The 15,617-nt window shown below is 43.4% G+C and overlaps 1 protein-coding gene across 2 annotated transcripts in view; it reads right to left on the bottom strand.

Annotated features, from left to right (window-relative positions):
• Nucleotides 1-4,570: 4,570 nt before the first annotated feature.
• ST8SIA2 (ST8 alpha-N-acetyl-neuraminide alpha-2,8-sialyltransferase 2) overlaps nt 4,571-15,617 on the bottom strand; it is a 414,076-nt gene continuing 403,029 nt past the window's right edge. For both annotated transcript variants that reach the window (XM_075342826.1, XM_075342827.1), the window contains one exon: nt 4,571-6,416. In XM_075342826.1, coding sequence (XP_075198941.1) covers nt 6,131-6,416 — 286 coding nt within the window. In that variant the 3' untranslated portion in view covers nt 4,571-6,130. The remainder of the gene's footprint in view (nt 6,417-15,617) is intronic.

Raw genomic sequence — 15,617 nt, 5'->3', positions numbered from 1 at the left:
TTACCTTCACTGGCAATGGAAAATCCAGGGAAGCATTTTTTATTTTTTTTGCCAAAAAACTACAAAAAAAGGACGTGAGCTAGCCAGGTATAGCAGGCAGGTGCTGGAAGAGTTGGATACAGCGCCAGAAGATGGCGCTTCTATGAAAATGACATTTTCTGAGGCGGCTGCAGACTGCAATTCGCAGCAGTGGGGCCCAGAAAGCTCAGGCCAACCTGTGCTGCGGATTCCAATCCCCAGCTGCCTAGTTGTACCTGGCTGGACACAAAAATGGGGCGAAGCCTACGTCATTTGTTTTCTAATTATTTCATGAAATTCATGAAATAATAAAAAAAGGGCTTTCCTTTATTTTTGGTTCCCAGCCGGGTACAAATAGGCAACTGGGGGTTGGGGGCAGCCGTACCTGCCTAGCATACAAAAATATGGTGAAGCCCACATAATTTTTTCAGGGGGCAAAAAACTTCTGCATACAGTCCTGGATGGAGTATGCTGACCCTTGTAGTTCTGCAGCTGCTGTCTGTCTGTATGGAGAAGAGCAGACAGCAGCTGCAGAACTACAAGGCTCAGCATACTCCATCCAGGACTGTATGCAGAATTTTTTTGCCCACCAAAAAAATGACGTGGGCTTTGCCATATTTTTGTATGCTAGCCAGGTACAGCAGGCAGCCACGGGCTGCCTCCAACCCCCAGTTGCCTATTTGTACCCGGCTGGGAACCAAAAATATAGGGAAGCCCGTTTTTTTTTAATTATTTCACTTATTTCATGAAATAATTAAAAAACAAATGACGTGGGCTTCGCCCCATTTTTGTGTCCAGCCGGGTACAACTAGGCAGCTGGGGATTGGAATCCGCAGCACAGGTTAGCCCGAGGTTTCTGGGCGCCTCTGCTGCGTATTTCAGTCCGCAGCCGTCCCAGAAAATGGCGCTCTCATAGAAGCGCCATCATCTGGCGCTGTATCCAACTCTTCCAACAGCCCTGGAGCCGGGTGGCTTGTTGGGTAATCATGAGTTAATACTGGCTTTGTTTTACTAGCCAGTATTAAGCCAGAGATTCTTAATGTCAGGCACGTTTGACCCGGCCATTAAGAATCTACAATAAAGGGTTAAAAAAAAGACACCACACAGAGAAAAAATACTTTAATAGAAATAAATACACAGACACATTAGAGACTCCATCTTTATTACCACCTGTCAGCCCTCCACGATCCTGCTCTTCTGTCTTCTTTCTTTCTAGTGTAGTAGTAGTGACGATTGTAGTGAGGATGAGGTTCCCCAGCCCATCATGGGCTGAGGCATCTCATCCTCACTACAATCCTCACTAGTGTAGTAGTAGTGACGATTGTAGTGAGAATGAGGTTCCCCAGCCCATCATGGGCTGAGGCATCTCATCCTCACTACAATCCTCACTAGTGTAGTAGTAGTGACGATTGTAGTGAGGATGAGGTGCACCAGCCCATCATGGGCTGGGGAACCTCATCCTCACTACAATCCTCACTACAATCGGGAAGCAGCGTGCAGCCTTCACTCCGTGAATGATCAGTGCTGGCTGTCAGCGGTAACAGCGGTAACGCTGACAGACGCGTTACCATAGCAACAGTGCTCTCGGAGCCGCGGTTAGCGGTGACGTCACCGCTAACTGCGTTGCTATGGCAACGGTGATCTCCGTTAATGACCGGCTGTGTCAGCCGGTCCCTAACGGAACGGGGAGTCGACCGTGTGCTAGAGCATGTCGCCGGTACACGGCGATACACATATGTGCACCGTGTACCGGAGAGATGCACTCGCAGGTCCTACATGACGCGTCATAGTCATGTGACCAGTCTGTAGCCAATGAGATAATAGCCACGTGACTGGTCACATGGCTATTTTGACGTCACGATAGGTCCTGCATCTCTGCTGGCAGTGCCGTCACCGGGAGGATTCAGCGATCATCGGATGGAATAGCGGCAGGAGACAGAGTGCAGAAGGGATCGCGAGGACCGGTAAGTGTTATGGCAATGTTTATTAACTGTTTGTGTACATTTATAATGCATTTTTATGTGTTTGTGATTGCCTCCCATTATAGCCTATTGGTTCGAGTTCGGTTCCTCGAACGTTCGACGAACCGAACTCGAACGGGACCTCCGTTCGGCGAGCCGACCTCGAGCCGAACCGGGACCGGTTCGCTCATCTCTATCCATAAGCTTCAAGATACCTCCCCATGAGTGTATCTCCAAAGGCTCTAGAACTGTTAGAGTTTGCTGAATAATACAGTCAGAGTAAAGATACTAAACTATAAGCAAACTCCTGTACAGATCATTCAGAAACTCTATTTGTAAGGTTTGTCCTTTGCACTAGCTCTATTGCTGAGCTCAGGTTTTCTGTATGATGTGGAGTCATTCAAGTGCACTTCTTCTTGAGAGGACTTCTTCAGGGCTCTACAAATATATGTGTCCCAACGCACAAGATGTCTTGTCGTGATGAGTCAATTTATAACTGTAGAAGCACTCTAATTCCGGCAGCAATTCACTCAAGCACAAAGACATTAGAAGAACCAAAGGCTTGATTAGTGGGCGAGAATGCAAAGCTTCTTACCCAGTCGCTGACTTCAAATAACTGGTGCGTGGTGCAACTGTGTTAATGATACTATTGAATGCTAATGACTGTTTTTGTAACCTGTGAATACCTTAAAGTGCTTATATAAATAATGAAATACAAGAGATGTATCAGCTTGGAGTTTTAAAGGAATTATAAAGAGCAGTGGGATATTAGCCTCTCAACGACTATTAGGCAATACTCTTCTCCAGCTGGAATGAATGCTCTTTCTACATTGCTGGTTTAGGCTAGTGGTGTTCAAGCCGCTTCAAAGCTCAATAGTGAATTTCTTTGTTTTTCCTTCAACAATCAAAATTAATGAGCAACAATGAAGAATTTGATAGTATAATGACTGTAAGCACCAGGCAGATTCTCAGCTCCTGAAATAAATAGAATAAAGTGACTTGTTCTATTTTCTGTATATATAGAAGAGGACTATTGATCCATCAGGGTTAAAGGAATACATATTGTTTTTACACATGCTACACCCAAGTTCTGCTGCAAGATAGAAGACAGTAACATTGAGAGTATTGGCCTCTTTTGTACATTTAAAAAAAACATTTCTTTGATAGGAAGTAACTGAATAAATAGCTATTGAGTTGATGAAAGAATTATCATGTCCCTTCTGGTCAGATCGTACCAATTGCTTCAACATAAACTGTCTTAAATGTGAATAGTGATCGAATAATCAATCCTTTATAGAGACTTTGTTTCCAGTGTGCCAGTCTGATGACCTAATTTCTATAAATTACTTATATTGCCCTAATTAACCATGTCATGTAAGACCATTCAGTACACTTAAAGGGAATCTGTCAGCAGGTTTTTGCTACCTTACCTGAGAGCAGCATGATGTAGGCAAACTGTTCCTGAATCCAACGATGTATCACTTAGATTACTGGATGCAGCCGTTCTGACATAATCAGAGTTTTAGATTTAGGCTATGTGCGCACACTGCAGATTTGGTGCAGACATTTTCTGCATGAAATCTGCACCTTCTGGCAGAAAAACGCACCAAAAAAACACATGCTTTTTAGTGTTTTTTGATGTATTTTTGATGCGATTTTGTGTCATGTTTTTTTAATGAAGTCAATGGGTGGAAGGGCTGAAAAACGCAGGAAAAAAATGCACCAACAATTGACATGCTGCAAATTATTTTCTGCACCATATCTGCAAGTAAAAAATAAGCAACGTGCGCACATAACGTCAGAATTCTCATTGACTTTGCTGGCATAGCTTGCATGAAGATAGATGTGCAAATTTGGGCCACAATCTACACCAAATCTGCAGCAAATCTGTACCAAATCTGAATAAAAAAATGCACCATGGGCAAAAAGTTCTAAGTCATGCAGCAAAGCTGAGATAGCTGTCCCACCTACACCATGCTCACAGCAGAGATTGTATATTGACAATGAGATGTCAGAGGAGGGGGCATGTCGTACTGCCAAGTGCATGATTCTGTTGCTACCACCTCTTTCTTCTTTCTTTTTAAGGTGCTACTGTCCCTTTTAAATCGCACTTTTGCACTTTATTAATGTGGCATTAATAAATGTCATCATTTTGTAGCAAACCCTCTTGCATCGTCCTTCACATAATTCTGTGTATCAAGTTGCTATAACCGGGCTTCAGCATGTTTTCATTTTGTGGTCCTGGTCTTTTTCTGCTAAATCCTATTGGATATGTATAAACTATGTGCGTGACATTGTAGTCTGAGCAATGATAAAAGTCCTGTTGCGTAAACAAACAAAGCAAATAAACAACAGATCGGACTGTGACAAGACAGGCATCCCTGAATTCAGTGTGTTAACCCTTGTAGCATGCCTTCAGCTTACATAGCAAAAATCTGCTAACAGATTCCCTTTAAAAAACACAACACAGTAGTCTGCCTCTGGAACTGAAAGAGTTTTTGTCTACTGTGGGAATTCCAATAATGAGAAGCTGATAAATAGGGTAAAAAGTGTTTTGACCAACAGAGAATCAGATGTCAAAATTTACTGTCTTTTAATTTATTTATTTATGAATCCATCTATGGTCAACAGCGTACATGGTTCTGGACCCTACAAAACCAAAATTAGGTCCACTATGCAGTCCTTGTGTCAGGAATTATAATACTTTTACACTTAATACTTAGCAAAACAGAATGTTTCCTGATGCTCATTATGGAATAAGAGGTTGGCCCGTAACATGCACCTGAAGACACTTCTGATGACGCCTTTCTTCTTGTTTTTCTTTCAGGAACTGAGACATTTTTCTCTAGAACTCATAATGATGTAAGCACTGTGTTAACAAAACAGATGAAATCCTGAGAGTAATCGAGCATCATTTTCCCATTTCTTTGAAAGGTTGTGAAAATTATTAAGCTGTTTGTCCACTGAAGAAGTCTCTTGACCCGGGAGGTTCTGCAGGAGATGCATTGTCAGTGCCTTTGCTTTCCTTTCCTAGAAACATTGACAGTATTGACCACAAATAACCTAGGATCACACATATTACTACACACCTCTCGCTACCCATCTCCACAATAAAATAACAGACTGAACCAGATCATTGACGTAACTAGCCATTTTCAATGACCATTTGAAGACAAAAAAAGCAGAACGCGTTACGGATTTTTACAAAGTCAATATTGTTAATGACGTTATCTATAATTTATACTTCATTTGGCTACACTGGACCCCAAACACGGAACACATGGACTGGTTTAAGTATCAGTCACGGTATTACATTTAGATCTTCAGAAGGTTCAACTCCTAAATGACCCCAAAGGTTTACTACCAGAATAATGTATTCTAAGAAAAATACTCAGACCTCACAGGACTATTGGCTGTCACCTAGCTTTGTAAGAACAATATGATTGTGCTATTTCCTGACTGGTGAACATCATCCTTTTTTTTTGTACACTTTTTAAATACACTTATTTATGCATTATATAAAGTCTGTATATTTTCTACCCCAAATGCACATCTAATTTTTAGTTCTTTGATACAAACAGTTGAATCGTAGTTATAGGCACAGATCAGCACTTGCGGAAAGCAGTACTAGAAATATCTGAGGCTCATACTTCATTGAATGATTATCTCAGAAGATTATCAGCACTGTATATCTAATACTCATGAATATCAATACTGCAGTTTGGTTACACTTGCTAGATTGTAGGAAGCAAGTGCTATTTTCTTAGTCCATCATATTCGACAAAGGGTTTCCAAAAATTGCAGGAGGAAAATGTAAATAATAATTAATGACAATCTTCATGTATTGGGATAGCACCATATTCCTCCTCCTATAAGACTGGGTTTTTGTTGTGTAACTAGTACTACTCTTTCACTGTAAGAAGGCAAATATCAGCGCAAACTGTGCGCTCCACCATTTTTTGGCCCAAACTTTGAGCTAAAAGTGTCTAGTTCTTCTACACACTTGAGCTCACTGATGGATCATACGTCTGTATTCATACTTAAAGCCAACAATACTTTTACAACTCAATAAAATCTTGACAATTGCCACTGACGTCATCCTATCATTGTCCAACTGCTTGGGTTTTACGAAGAAAGCTCCAAATATGCTGCTATGTTGCTGATTCACATTTACCCACTGTAAGTTTCAAAGCCCCTTGTAAATGTAGATTTTTCAAGGCCTTAAATTCCATGGGCATTGCATGTGGTCCGGCCTGTGATGTGTATCCATATTTAAGGCTGTCATAGTAGTGGTATTTCACAGGGTTCTGGTGAAGATCTCGGGAAAATGGCCAAAAACCGTACAAGTCAATTCTATTACAGAAACGTGTAGCCAGTGTGTACATTAGGATTCCTGTAGTCGGTCTTTTTATATGAACCTTGTTGGTTAACCAATACCTGGAAAGACAAACAACAATATTGTGTTACTCTTTTAAGCTCATCATGTAATATGATTTAGTCCATAACTGAATTTTATGAATACTTTAGTCTAATTATTCACACAATCATATTATGAAAGGGTTATTCTCAACTCAGTGTTCATCAAGTGCCATGGACCATGAATCGAGTGGTGTTATGCATACACAGCTAATTCTCCATTCCTTTGGGGCACGTCAGAGTCCTGTTCTTGGGACCCTGTGGATAGGTGATAGCTTCTCGCGTTTGGAATAAACATTTAAGGTAACAATACATGATCAATGTGCTAATTGTAAACTCCTAGACATGATATACAGGTAAAAGGAATGCTACAATAACTCTCATAATTCCCGCCATCATATTATAGTGATAGATTTTGACTTTCTAATTCTTCCGTGTTATTAGAGCAGTATATCAAATTATACTTCATTCTGCAACATCTACAAAACTATTTTTGATGTCAAAGTCTTATGGATGTACTATTGTTAATAGACTTATCAGTAAATACAGCTCCATAAACCTAATGGAAAACTTTAACAACCCTGAATGTGAAGCAGATGCTGCTAAGTCTTCCATAATTTTAGGTACAAAACAAAAAAGATGAAACATATTTAAAGAGTTATTCCCATCTTTAAGACCCTCTCCCAATATGTAGTAGGTGTAATAATAATAATATTAGCAAATGCAATACTTTAACCCCTTTACCAGGCGCTGATTTTCCGTTTTAGTTTTTTTCTACTCTTCTTACAAGAGCCATAACTTTTGTATTTTTCGGTGAATATAGCCATATAAAGGTTTGTGTTTTGCAGGGTGGCTTGTAGCTTTGAAAGAAACCATTAATTTTATCATGTATTGTAGTGGAAAATAAGAAACAAATTCCAGGTGTGATGAAATGCCTAAAAAATTAAATTCCACAATTGTTTTTCTGGTTTTTTATTGACAATGTTCACTATGTGATAAAACTCACCCGGCATTATGATTCCCCAGGTCAGTATGAGTTTGTAAATACAGAACATTTATTGCTTTTTTTATTTAATTGATGAAAAAATATTCATTTGTCAAAAAAAATGGCCCTTTTCTAGTCATTTTCTGAGAAGTCTAATGTTCTCATTTTTCAGAATTTGGGACTGAGTGATGTTTTATTTTTTGCACCTTGAGCTGATGTTTTTACAAATCCCATTTTTGCGTAGATGTGATGTTTTGATCGCCTTTTATTGCATTTTATTGGACAGTTGCAAAAGTTAATTCTGTCAGTTTGATTTTTTTTTTAAAAAAAAGACATAGAGAATAGCATTTCAGCTTACCTGATAAAGTGCGCGGTGCAGGGCAGCTCCAAGGACAATCCAAAAGTAGAAGTACCATAACATGTTGTTGAATTTATTTAGTACAAAAAGGCATAAAAGCTTTTATGCCTCTTTGTACTAAATAAATAATTTTTTTTACAGATTTGTGCTGGTACTATTTCTACTTTTGATTTTTTTTTGTTAGACTGTTTATCAATCAGATTATTTTATATTTTGACAGATCGGTCATTTCTTATAGTGGTGATAAAAATATGTGTATTTTCTTTATTGTTTTAATAAAAATATGTGTATTTTCTTTATTATTTTAATTAGTTAATTAATTTAGTTTCAATGGTGCAAAACAGGGGTGATTTGAACCTTTCTATTTTTTGCATTTTTTCATATTTTTATTTTTTTTCACTTTTTATTGTTTTTACTAGGGGACTTAAAGCTATGATCTTAAGATCACATGTGCTGCTGATACACTGTTCTGTACAGCAGAAATGCTGAATTCCTATTAATGCTGAATGCGCAACCCGGAAGCAGTGTGTCGCCATGACACCGAGTCTCGGTAAGGCCGGTTTCACACCTGCGTTTAGCGCAATCCGCCGCTATGGAGAATAGCGTAGTCCGTTAACGCACTGTGCTATTCTCCATAGACTTGTATGGACGACGCACTGTAACGCAAGTGTCTGCGTTGCATCCGCTGCATGGCACAGAGTCGTTATTTTGATGCTGCGTCGGGCAGAAGGAACACTGCATGTAGCGTTTTTTGTGTCGTTAAAATATCGCATCTTGAGGGATTCCGTTAGTATCCGCCAAGGTGTGTAACGATTGTCTATGGCGTCGAATTCCGCCGCAATGCGCTAAGTGGCGGAATCCACTGACGGCTCCCGTCACGTTCTACTGAGCATGCTCAGCATGTCCAGCAGAATGATCTAAATAGTTTAAAATCCTGGTCTCTCCCCCCCCTCTCCCTCCCTCTCTCATACTCTCCGATCACTGGCGCGGCGCTGCACAGCTGTCACAAACCTCCAGCGGCTTTTCCTCTTTTGAAAATGCCGGCCGCTCATTAATCCATCTCGTATACACTGCTTTCCCCGCCCACCGGCGCCCATGATTGGTTGCAGTCAGACCCGTCCCCACGCTGAGTGACAGCTGTCTCACTGCAACCAAACACAGCCGCCGGTGGGCGAGTCTATGTCGTGCAGTAAAAGAAATAAATAATTAAAAAAAAATGGCGTGCGGTCCCCCACAATTTTGATACCAGCCATGATAAAGCCACACGGGTGAAGGCTGGTATTCTCAGGACGGGGAGCCCCACGTTATGGGGAGCCCCCCAGCCTAGCAATATCAGCCAGCAGCCGCCCGTAATTGCCACATCTATTAGATGTCACAGTCCCAGGACTCTACCTGACTCATCCCGAATTGCCCTGGTGCGGTGGCAATCAGGGTAATAAGAAGTTAAATGGCAGCTTATAGCTGCCACTAAGTCCTAGGTTAATCATGGCAGGCGTCTCCCCGAGATACCTTCCATGATTAACCTGTTAATGAAAGTAAATAAACACAAACACCCGAAAAAATACTTTATTTGGAATAAAAGACAAAAAAATACCCTCTTTCCCCACTTTATTAATCCCCAAATACCCCTCCAGGTCTGGCATTATCCACACGAGGTCCCGCGACACTTTCAGCCCTGCTACATGAAGCTAACAGGAGCGGCAGTAGAACACGACCACTCTCTATCAGCTCCACGCAGCAACTGAAGTGAGCCGCGCGATCAGCTGTGCCCTCATTCAGGTGACCCACGTACATAGCTCTCAGGTGGAGGACTTCAGCTGTGGCCGTGGGTCACCTGAGTGACGGCACAGCCGATCGCTAGTCTCACTGCGGTCACTCAGGGGATTTGCGGTCACCTCTCTCTCTCCTCCCGACTGCAAATCCCGAGTGACTGCAGCTCTCGGGTGGAGGACTGCAGCTGTGGCCGCGGGTCACCTGAGTGATGGCACAGCTGATTGCGCGGCTCACTGCGGTCACTCAGGGGATTTGCGGTTACCTCTCTCTCTCTCCTCCCGACCGCAAATCTCCTTTCCCGGTGAAACATTAAAAAAAAACAAAAAACGCAAAACGTTCTTTTAAAGGAATCCGTTACCTTTATTAGCACACTATTTGCAATGCATCCGTCACATGCGTCATACAACGCACTGTGACGGATGCCTCACAACACAAATGGGAGACCGGCCTAAGTATGAAACTCTCACTTATTTCTTCTTTAGTTTATTTTCACTTTAATTCCCAAATCCGGATCATGCACATGTACCGCCCCATGCTCGGCAGCCGAGCCGCTCGGATCCGGACCTTTAGTGGGTGGCTCGAGGGTCTCCGGACCCAGAGGTCCTGCGGTCACGTCGATCAAAAAGGGGTTTGCGGTTTGGGGACGTATGTGTACGGCCGGAGCCGTGTTTAAGTTCGTGACGCCACCCATGTGGTGAAGGTAGACACCACCGCTGCAGTTACAGGGCACCCGGGGGAGATGTTTGGCAGCAAGTTGTTAACCCCTCCATGGGCAGGGATGATGGTCCCAGGACCCATTGGGGGTGTTTGGTGGTGCAGGGAGATGGGCAGCTGGAGGGCACTGATGTACTCATGATTAGTAAACACACGAATCTCTGATAAACCAAGGTGATAGTGGTCGGTGCCCGCAGCCGGCCGCAGTCTGGTACCCCACCCGGTTGGTGGTCTCTGCCTTTCTCCTGCACCTGTTTGTGATGTGGACTATCTGCGCTTGCAACTTCAGGAGTCCACTCCCAGCTTTTGGTTGCCTGAGGAGCCCTTTGCCCGCAGACGCTGGCCCGTGGGATCTCTGTGCCGTGGCAGTGGCTTTCTATCCCCCTCGTTGGGCTGTTGCCTTCAGTCGGGACTTTGGGTTTGACAGGACCATTAGTCCTGGCCGCAATCAGTTAATTAGCTAGCCCCCAGTAGCTTCTGGACCTAGCTTCAGGGTCTGAGTACCCCCTTTTGTGCTCCGGTTTCTGGGTCGGTTCCCCGGGTCGGTACCGGTGGGCCACTACCCTGTCCCAGTCCACCACGGTTCCACCGAGCCGTCTTCTCGGCTCCTGCAGACAGAGGCCTCCATCTGCCTCCTAGCCAGCAAGGCTCCTACCCTGGCACCGGTTCAGTTTGGGTCTTTCCTCTGCTGGAGCTGCACACAGCTCCAGCCCACACACCTCTCCTCTTGACCTCTAGACTTGAACTTCACGACTAGTCTAAACTTTCCCGCCCCAGGCTGTCTGAGACTCCTTGGTGGGCGTCTTCCAACCGCCTGGTTCCGTCCCTTGGTGTGTCCATTAAGCACTGGAGGGGGTGACTAGGGTTTTATATGTTTGGCTGCTGTCACCTTGTTAGGGAACGGTGTAATGTGGGGCCCTATCTGTGACTACCTTGGTCGGCCAGGGCGTCACACACAGGTCCGGCACCCAGATAGCGTTGAAACCGCACGGATCCGAACTTTTACAGTCCGGTTCCGCTCAGCCCTAGTCAGAAGGTAAAGTATGCCTTCTTTATAGCAACTCATCTGGTGTCCTTATCCTGAAGGCAAAGGTCCTTAAAGGGAACCTGTCATCAGAAATTTCGCCCAAAAGCTAAAAGATTCCCCCTCTGCAGCTCCTGGGCTGCATTCTAGGAAGGTCCCTGTTATTATTGTGCCCCATGTGAGACCAAAATAAAGCCTTTATAAAGTTCTACCTTTTTGTATGCAGCTTCTGTAAATCTGACACGGGGGCGGGCTCTCTGCCGTCCGTTATTCTGCCTCCTGGTCCTGTATGCCGCCCCCATCGCTCCTTTCCATATCTGATGCACCGCCCACTGCTCCAGCCATCCCCGCGCATGCCCAGTGCCAGTCTCACAGGACTGAGCAGTGTGACCGCTGGTGACGTGTGCGCAGGCAAGTGATTATGGGCGGGACTGTGACTGTTATCAGCAAGTACCCGCCCATAATCTCGTGAGCGCGCAAACCTCTCCAGCATTCACACTGAGCTCAGTGTAGATGCTAGACTGTATGGGCTGCTTCCAGGGATGACGTCCCTTTGTCACGTGATAGGGGCGTGTTCAAAATACTATCACATGACAAAGGGACGTCATTCCTGGAAGCAGCCCATACAGTCTAGCATCTACACTGAGCTCAGTGTGAATGCTGGAGAGGTTTGCGCGCTCACGAGATTATGGGCGGGTACTTGCTGATAACAGTCACAGTCCCGCCCATAATCACTTGCCTGCGCACACGTCACCAGTGGTCACACTGCTCAGTCCTGTGAGACTGGCACTGGGCATGCGCGGGGCTGGCTGGAGCAGTGGGCGGTGCATCAGATATGGAAAGGAGCGATGGGGGCGGCATACAGGACCAGGAGGCAGAATAACGGACGGCAGAGAGCCCGCCCCCGTGACAGATTTACAGAAGCTGCATACAAAAAGGTAGAACTTTATAAAGGCTTTATTTTGGTCTCACATGGGGCACAATAATAACAGGGACCTTCCTAGAATGCAGCCCAGGAGCTGCAGAGGGGGAATCTTTTAGCTTTTGGGCGAAATTTCTGATGACAGGTTCCCTTTAATGATGAATGGAACCATCCGAGTCCAAAGGCAAAGGTGTTTACAGTTATCTCGTCATCACATCATCCACACTCATAGTAACCCACTTTTCTGTAGCATACCAGGGTGCCAAATATATAGCACTCACCCATGGCTACCACACCAGTGGCAACGCACTTGACAAGCCACTGCTTCCTAAGGTTATGTCCCTGCCCAGCACCAGCCTCTTTAGCTTGATTGATAACTCACTGTGCAATTTCCATGCCTGCTGCCAGACATCTCGTCACTGAGCTATCAATAAATCTAAAGTTGTCTGATGCTGGGAAAACAAACAATTTCTCGAAAATGCAGTAACAGAGAGAAAATAAATGGCTTTGGCAGTTTTCCTTTAATGACAATTTTCATCTGACACTTATCACCAAAAGAAGTGGTGGGGTGATGGTGGGATGCTTTGTGTGTACAATGTTATACTGAATGTTCTACAATTGCAGAGGAAATTTGTGGGAAGTATCATCTGACTACTTCTGCAACTTTACTTGTGTCTTCCTTAGGTATCCTCCTTTGCTGTGAGCCCCTAATTGCTATATGATTACATACACAGTATATTAAAGATAAATTCACAATGCTTAGATGTTGTTAAATATATGAATGTTCCTTCACCAGGCACTTCTACATTAAAGCCACCTACTGTGTATATTTTACTTTTCATAGTACCAATAATTCCACAGTACTTTGTCAAATATCATAACTGTCCACATCGAGGTTCATACTCTACAGTACCTATCAGAATATGTAGAGTGGGAGAAAACATAAAGAAAATATACAAACCCCTTGCAAATGTTACCATTGGTAGTATTTACACCCAGGACCCCAGAGCTGCCAGGCTACAGCGCTAATCACTGAGCCAATATGGTGACCTGTAGCAAATACTTTATCTATGGTAGTTGACTGGCTATACATGTATGGTCAGTTAAGCCAAGCATGAAAGTGGTTAGAGAGGGAATATGGGACATAAGGGGAATATGAAGTGTCAGACTTGTCTGATGAAAGTTCATTATCCCTGAGAACTAAAGGATCAGGCATTGTGAAGTCCAACAGCCATAACCTACATGTCCTTGTCATCTGATGTCTGGTAAAATTCAGGAGACCCCAAATATCATACAGACAGCTGGTACCATTTCTAGTGTGTTTGGTGGACAATATGATGTGTATGGCCAGCTACATTTGTGACAACCAGTGGTGTTATCTGTAAGTTGAGCCTTGCTAAAACTATTAAAAATTATTACATAAGTCACTAACATTAGTTTCTCTAATCCTATTAATTCACAAAGTATTGATAGCCATTCCTTATGTTCCTTTATGGCCACACTACAGTAAGCGGTGGTCGTAGGGCACAGTGATGTCACCAGTTACTGTGGTCAGACTGGAAACACAGAGTTATATTCTCTGGCACAATTATATTTCTGCAAGGTTCATATTTGATACAGCAAAAAATACCTTAAAACATAACTTTTAATAAATCCCTTGAAAAGGAAGCAAGGAACTTGCATTGAGGAGTCGCGCTGTCGCCGTTCGTAACTTATATGGGGTTTACTGTAATAGGGGCCCGCACTTCCTCTTCAACTCCCCTGAAGATTATGGGACATATGAAACGCGTCGGGAGAAAGAATTGGGAACGACAGTGATTTTATTTAAAGGGATCCTGAGTCCAGATATAGAGGGACCATGGAGACGCCTATAATAATGAAAACTGTGTCTGTCTGGAATATGAATGCACCAGAAGGGGTGAGATTGTTCCAATTATAACATTAAGGGCAATGCTACGAATGTGACACTGGTCTCTGGTATTTCCATAGATCTTGATTTGAGCATAGTCCTATTTGTTTGAATCAACCTGTATTATTTGATTCAGATTCATTATCATAATTTATTTATTATCAGACACCTGATTTATTACCATCTGTTGCGTGCCATTGTGGCAGGGTGTACTAGTCTCTAAGAATATTAGGGTGAGCAGTAATATGGGAGCATCTCTGGCAGTGACTTAAATGGGCTTTACACGCAACGACATTGCTAACGAGATGTCGTTGGGGGTCACAGAATTCGTGACGCACATCCGGCCTCGTTAACGACGTCATTGCGTGTGAAACGCATAAACGACCATTAACAATCAAGATTACTTACCTAATCGTTGATCGTTGACACGTCGTTCAAATCCCAAATATCATTGCTGTTGCAGGACGCAGGTTGTTCGTCGTTACTGCGGCAGCACACATCATTATGTGTCACACCGCAGGAACGAGGAACCTTGTACCTGCGGCCACCGGCAATGAGGAAGGAAGAAGGTGGGCAGGATGTTACGGCCGCTCATCTCCGCCCCTCCACTTCTATTGGGCGGCCGCTTAGTGACGCCGCTGTGACACCGCACGAACCGCCCCTTAGAAAGGAGGCGGTTTGCCGGCCACAGCAACGTCGCTAGGCAAGTAAGTACGTGTGACGGGTGTTAGCGATGTTGTGCGTCACAGGCAGCGATTTGCCCGTGACGCACAAACGACGGGGGTGGGTGCTTTCACCAGCGACATTGCTAGCGATGTCGCTGCGTGTAAAGCAGCCTTAATAGATTTTAACAAAGGTAAGGTGTTCCTTGCTTCCTTTTAAAGGTATTTATTAAAAGTTATGTTTTAAGGTATTTTTTGCTGTATTTGATATCTCATATTGTCACGGTACCGTACCAGTAGCTGGTTTGAAAGGTTCATATTTGGCCATATAGATATATTTTGAATGTGTCAAGTCGTAAAATTGTGAAATAAAAATAATGTAAACTCTATGGAAATGAGATTTAAGTAATCTGAGATTTAAGTACAAGATGATAAATCCACGGATAATCTGTCCGCTGAACTCCATGGTGCCGCATCATTTACTGCTGAATATACTGTATATTAAAGCAACATCTCTGTATTTATGGCAGGATTTCAGCGTTTTCCCCCAGACACTGACCATATTAATCCATATAACCCCCTCTGGAGCACAGAATCCTTCTTAAAGCAGCATTATACATGACATATGCACAGCTAATAATCCTAAATAAAGGTTGGTTTGATGTAGTACAATACTACATTTAAGAAATGGCATAGCGTGTAATGGAACATACAGTGACTTTAACAGAATCTGGATCTAAGTAGCATTTTAAACCTGGATGTGACCTATATTCAAAAGTATGCAAATGAGCCACCATAACATAGCAACACAGAACCAAACTACAGTGTAATATGCAAATCATAATCGTAGAAGTAGATAAAGAACTGTGGAAGAC

This window comes from Anomaloglossus baeobatrachus, chromosome 4, assembly GCF_048569485.1.
Source record: "Anomaloglossus baeobatrachus isolate aAnoBae1 chromosome 4, aAnoBae1.hap1, whole genome shotgun sequence".
NCBI lineage: Eukaryota > Metazoa > Chordata > Amphibia > Anura > Aromobatidae > Anomaloglossus > Anomaloglossus baeobatrachus.
Note: the sequence above shows the minus strand (reverse complement) of the source record. Positions and strands in the feature narration are given on the sequence as shown.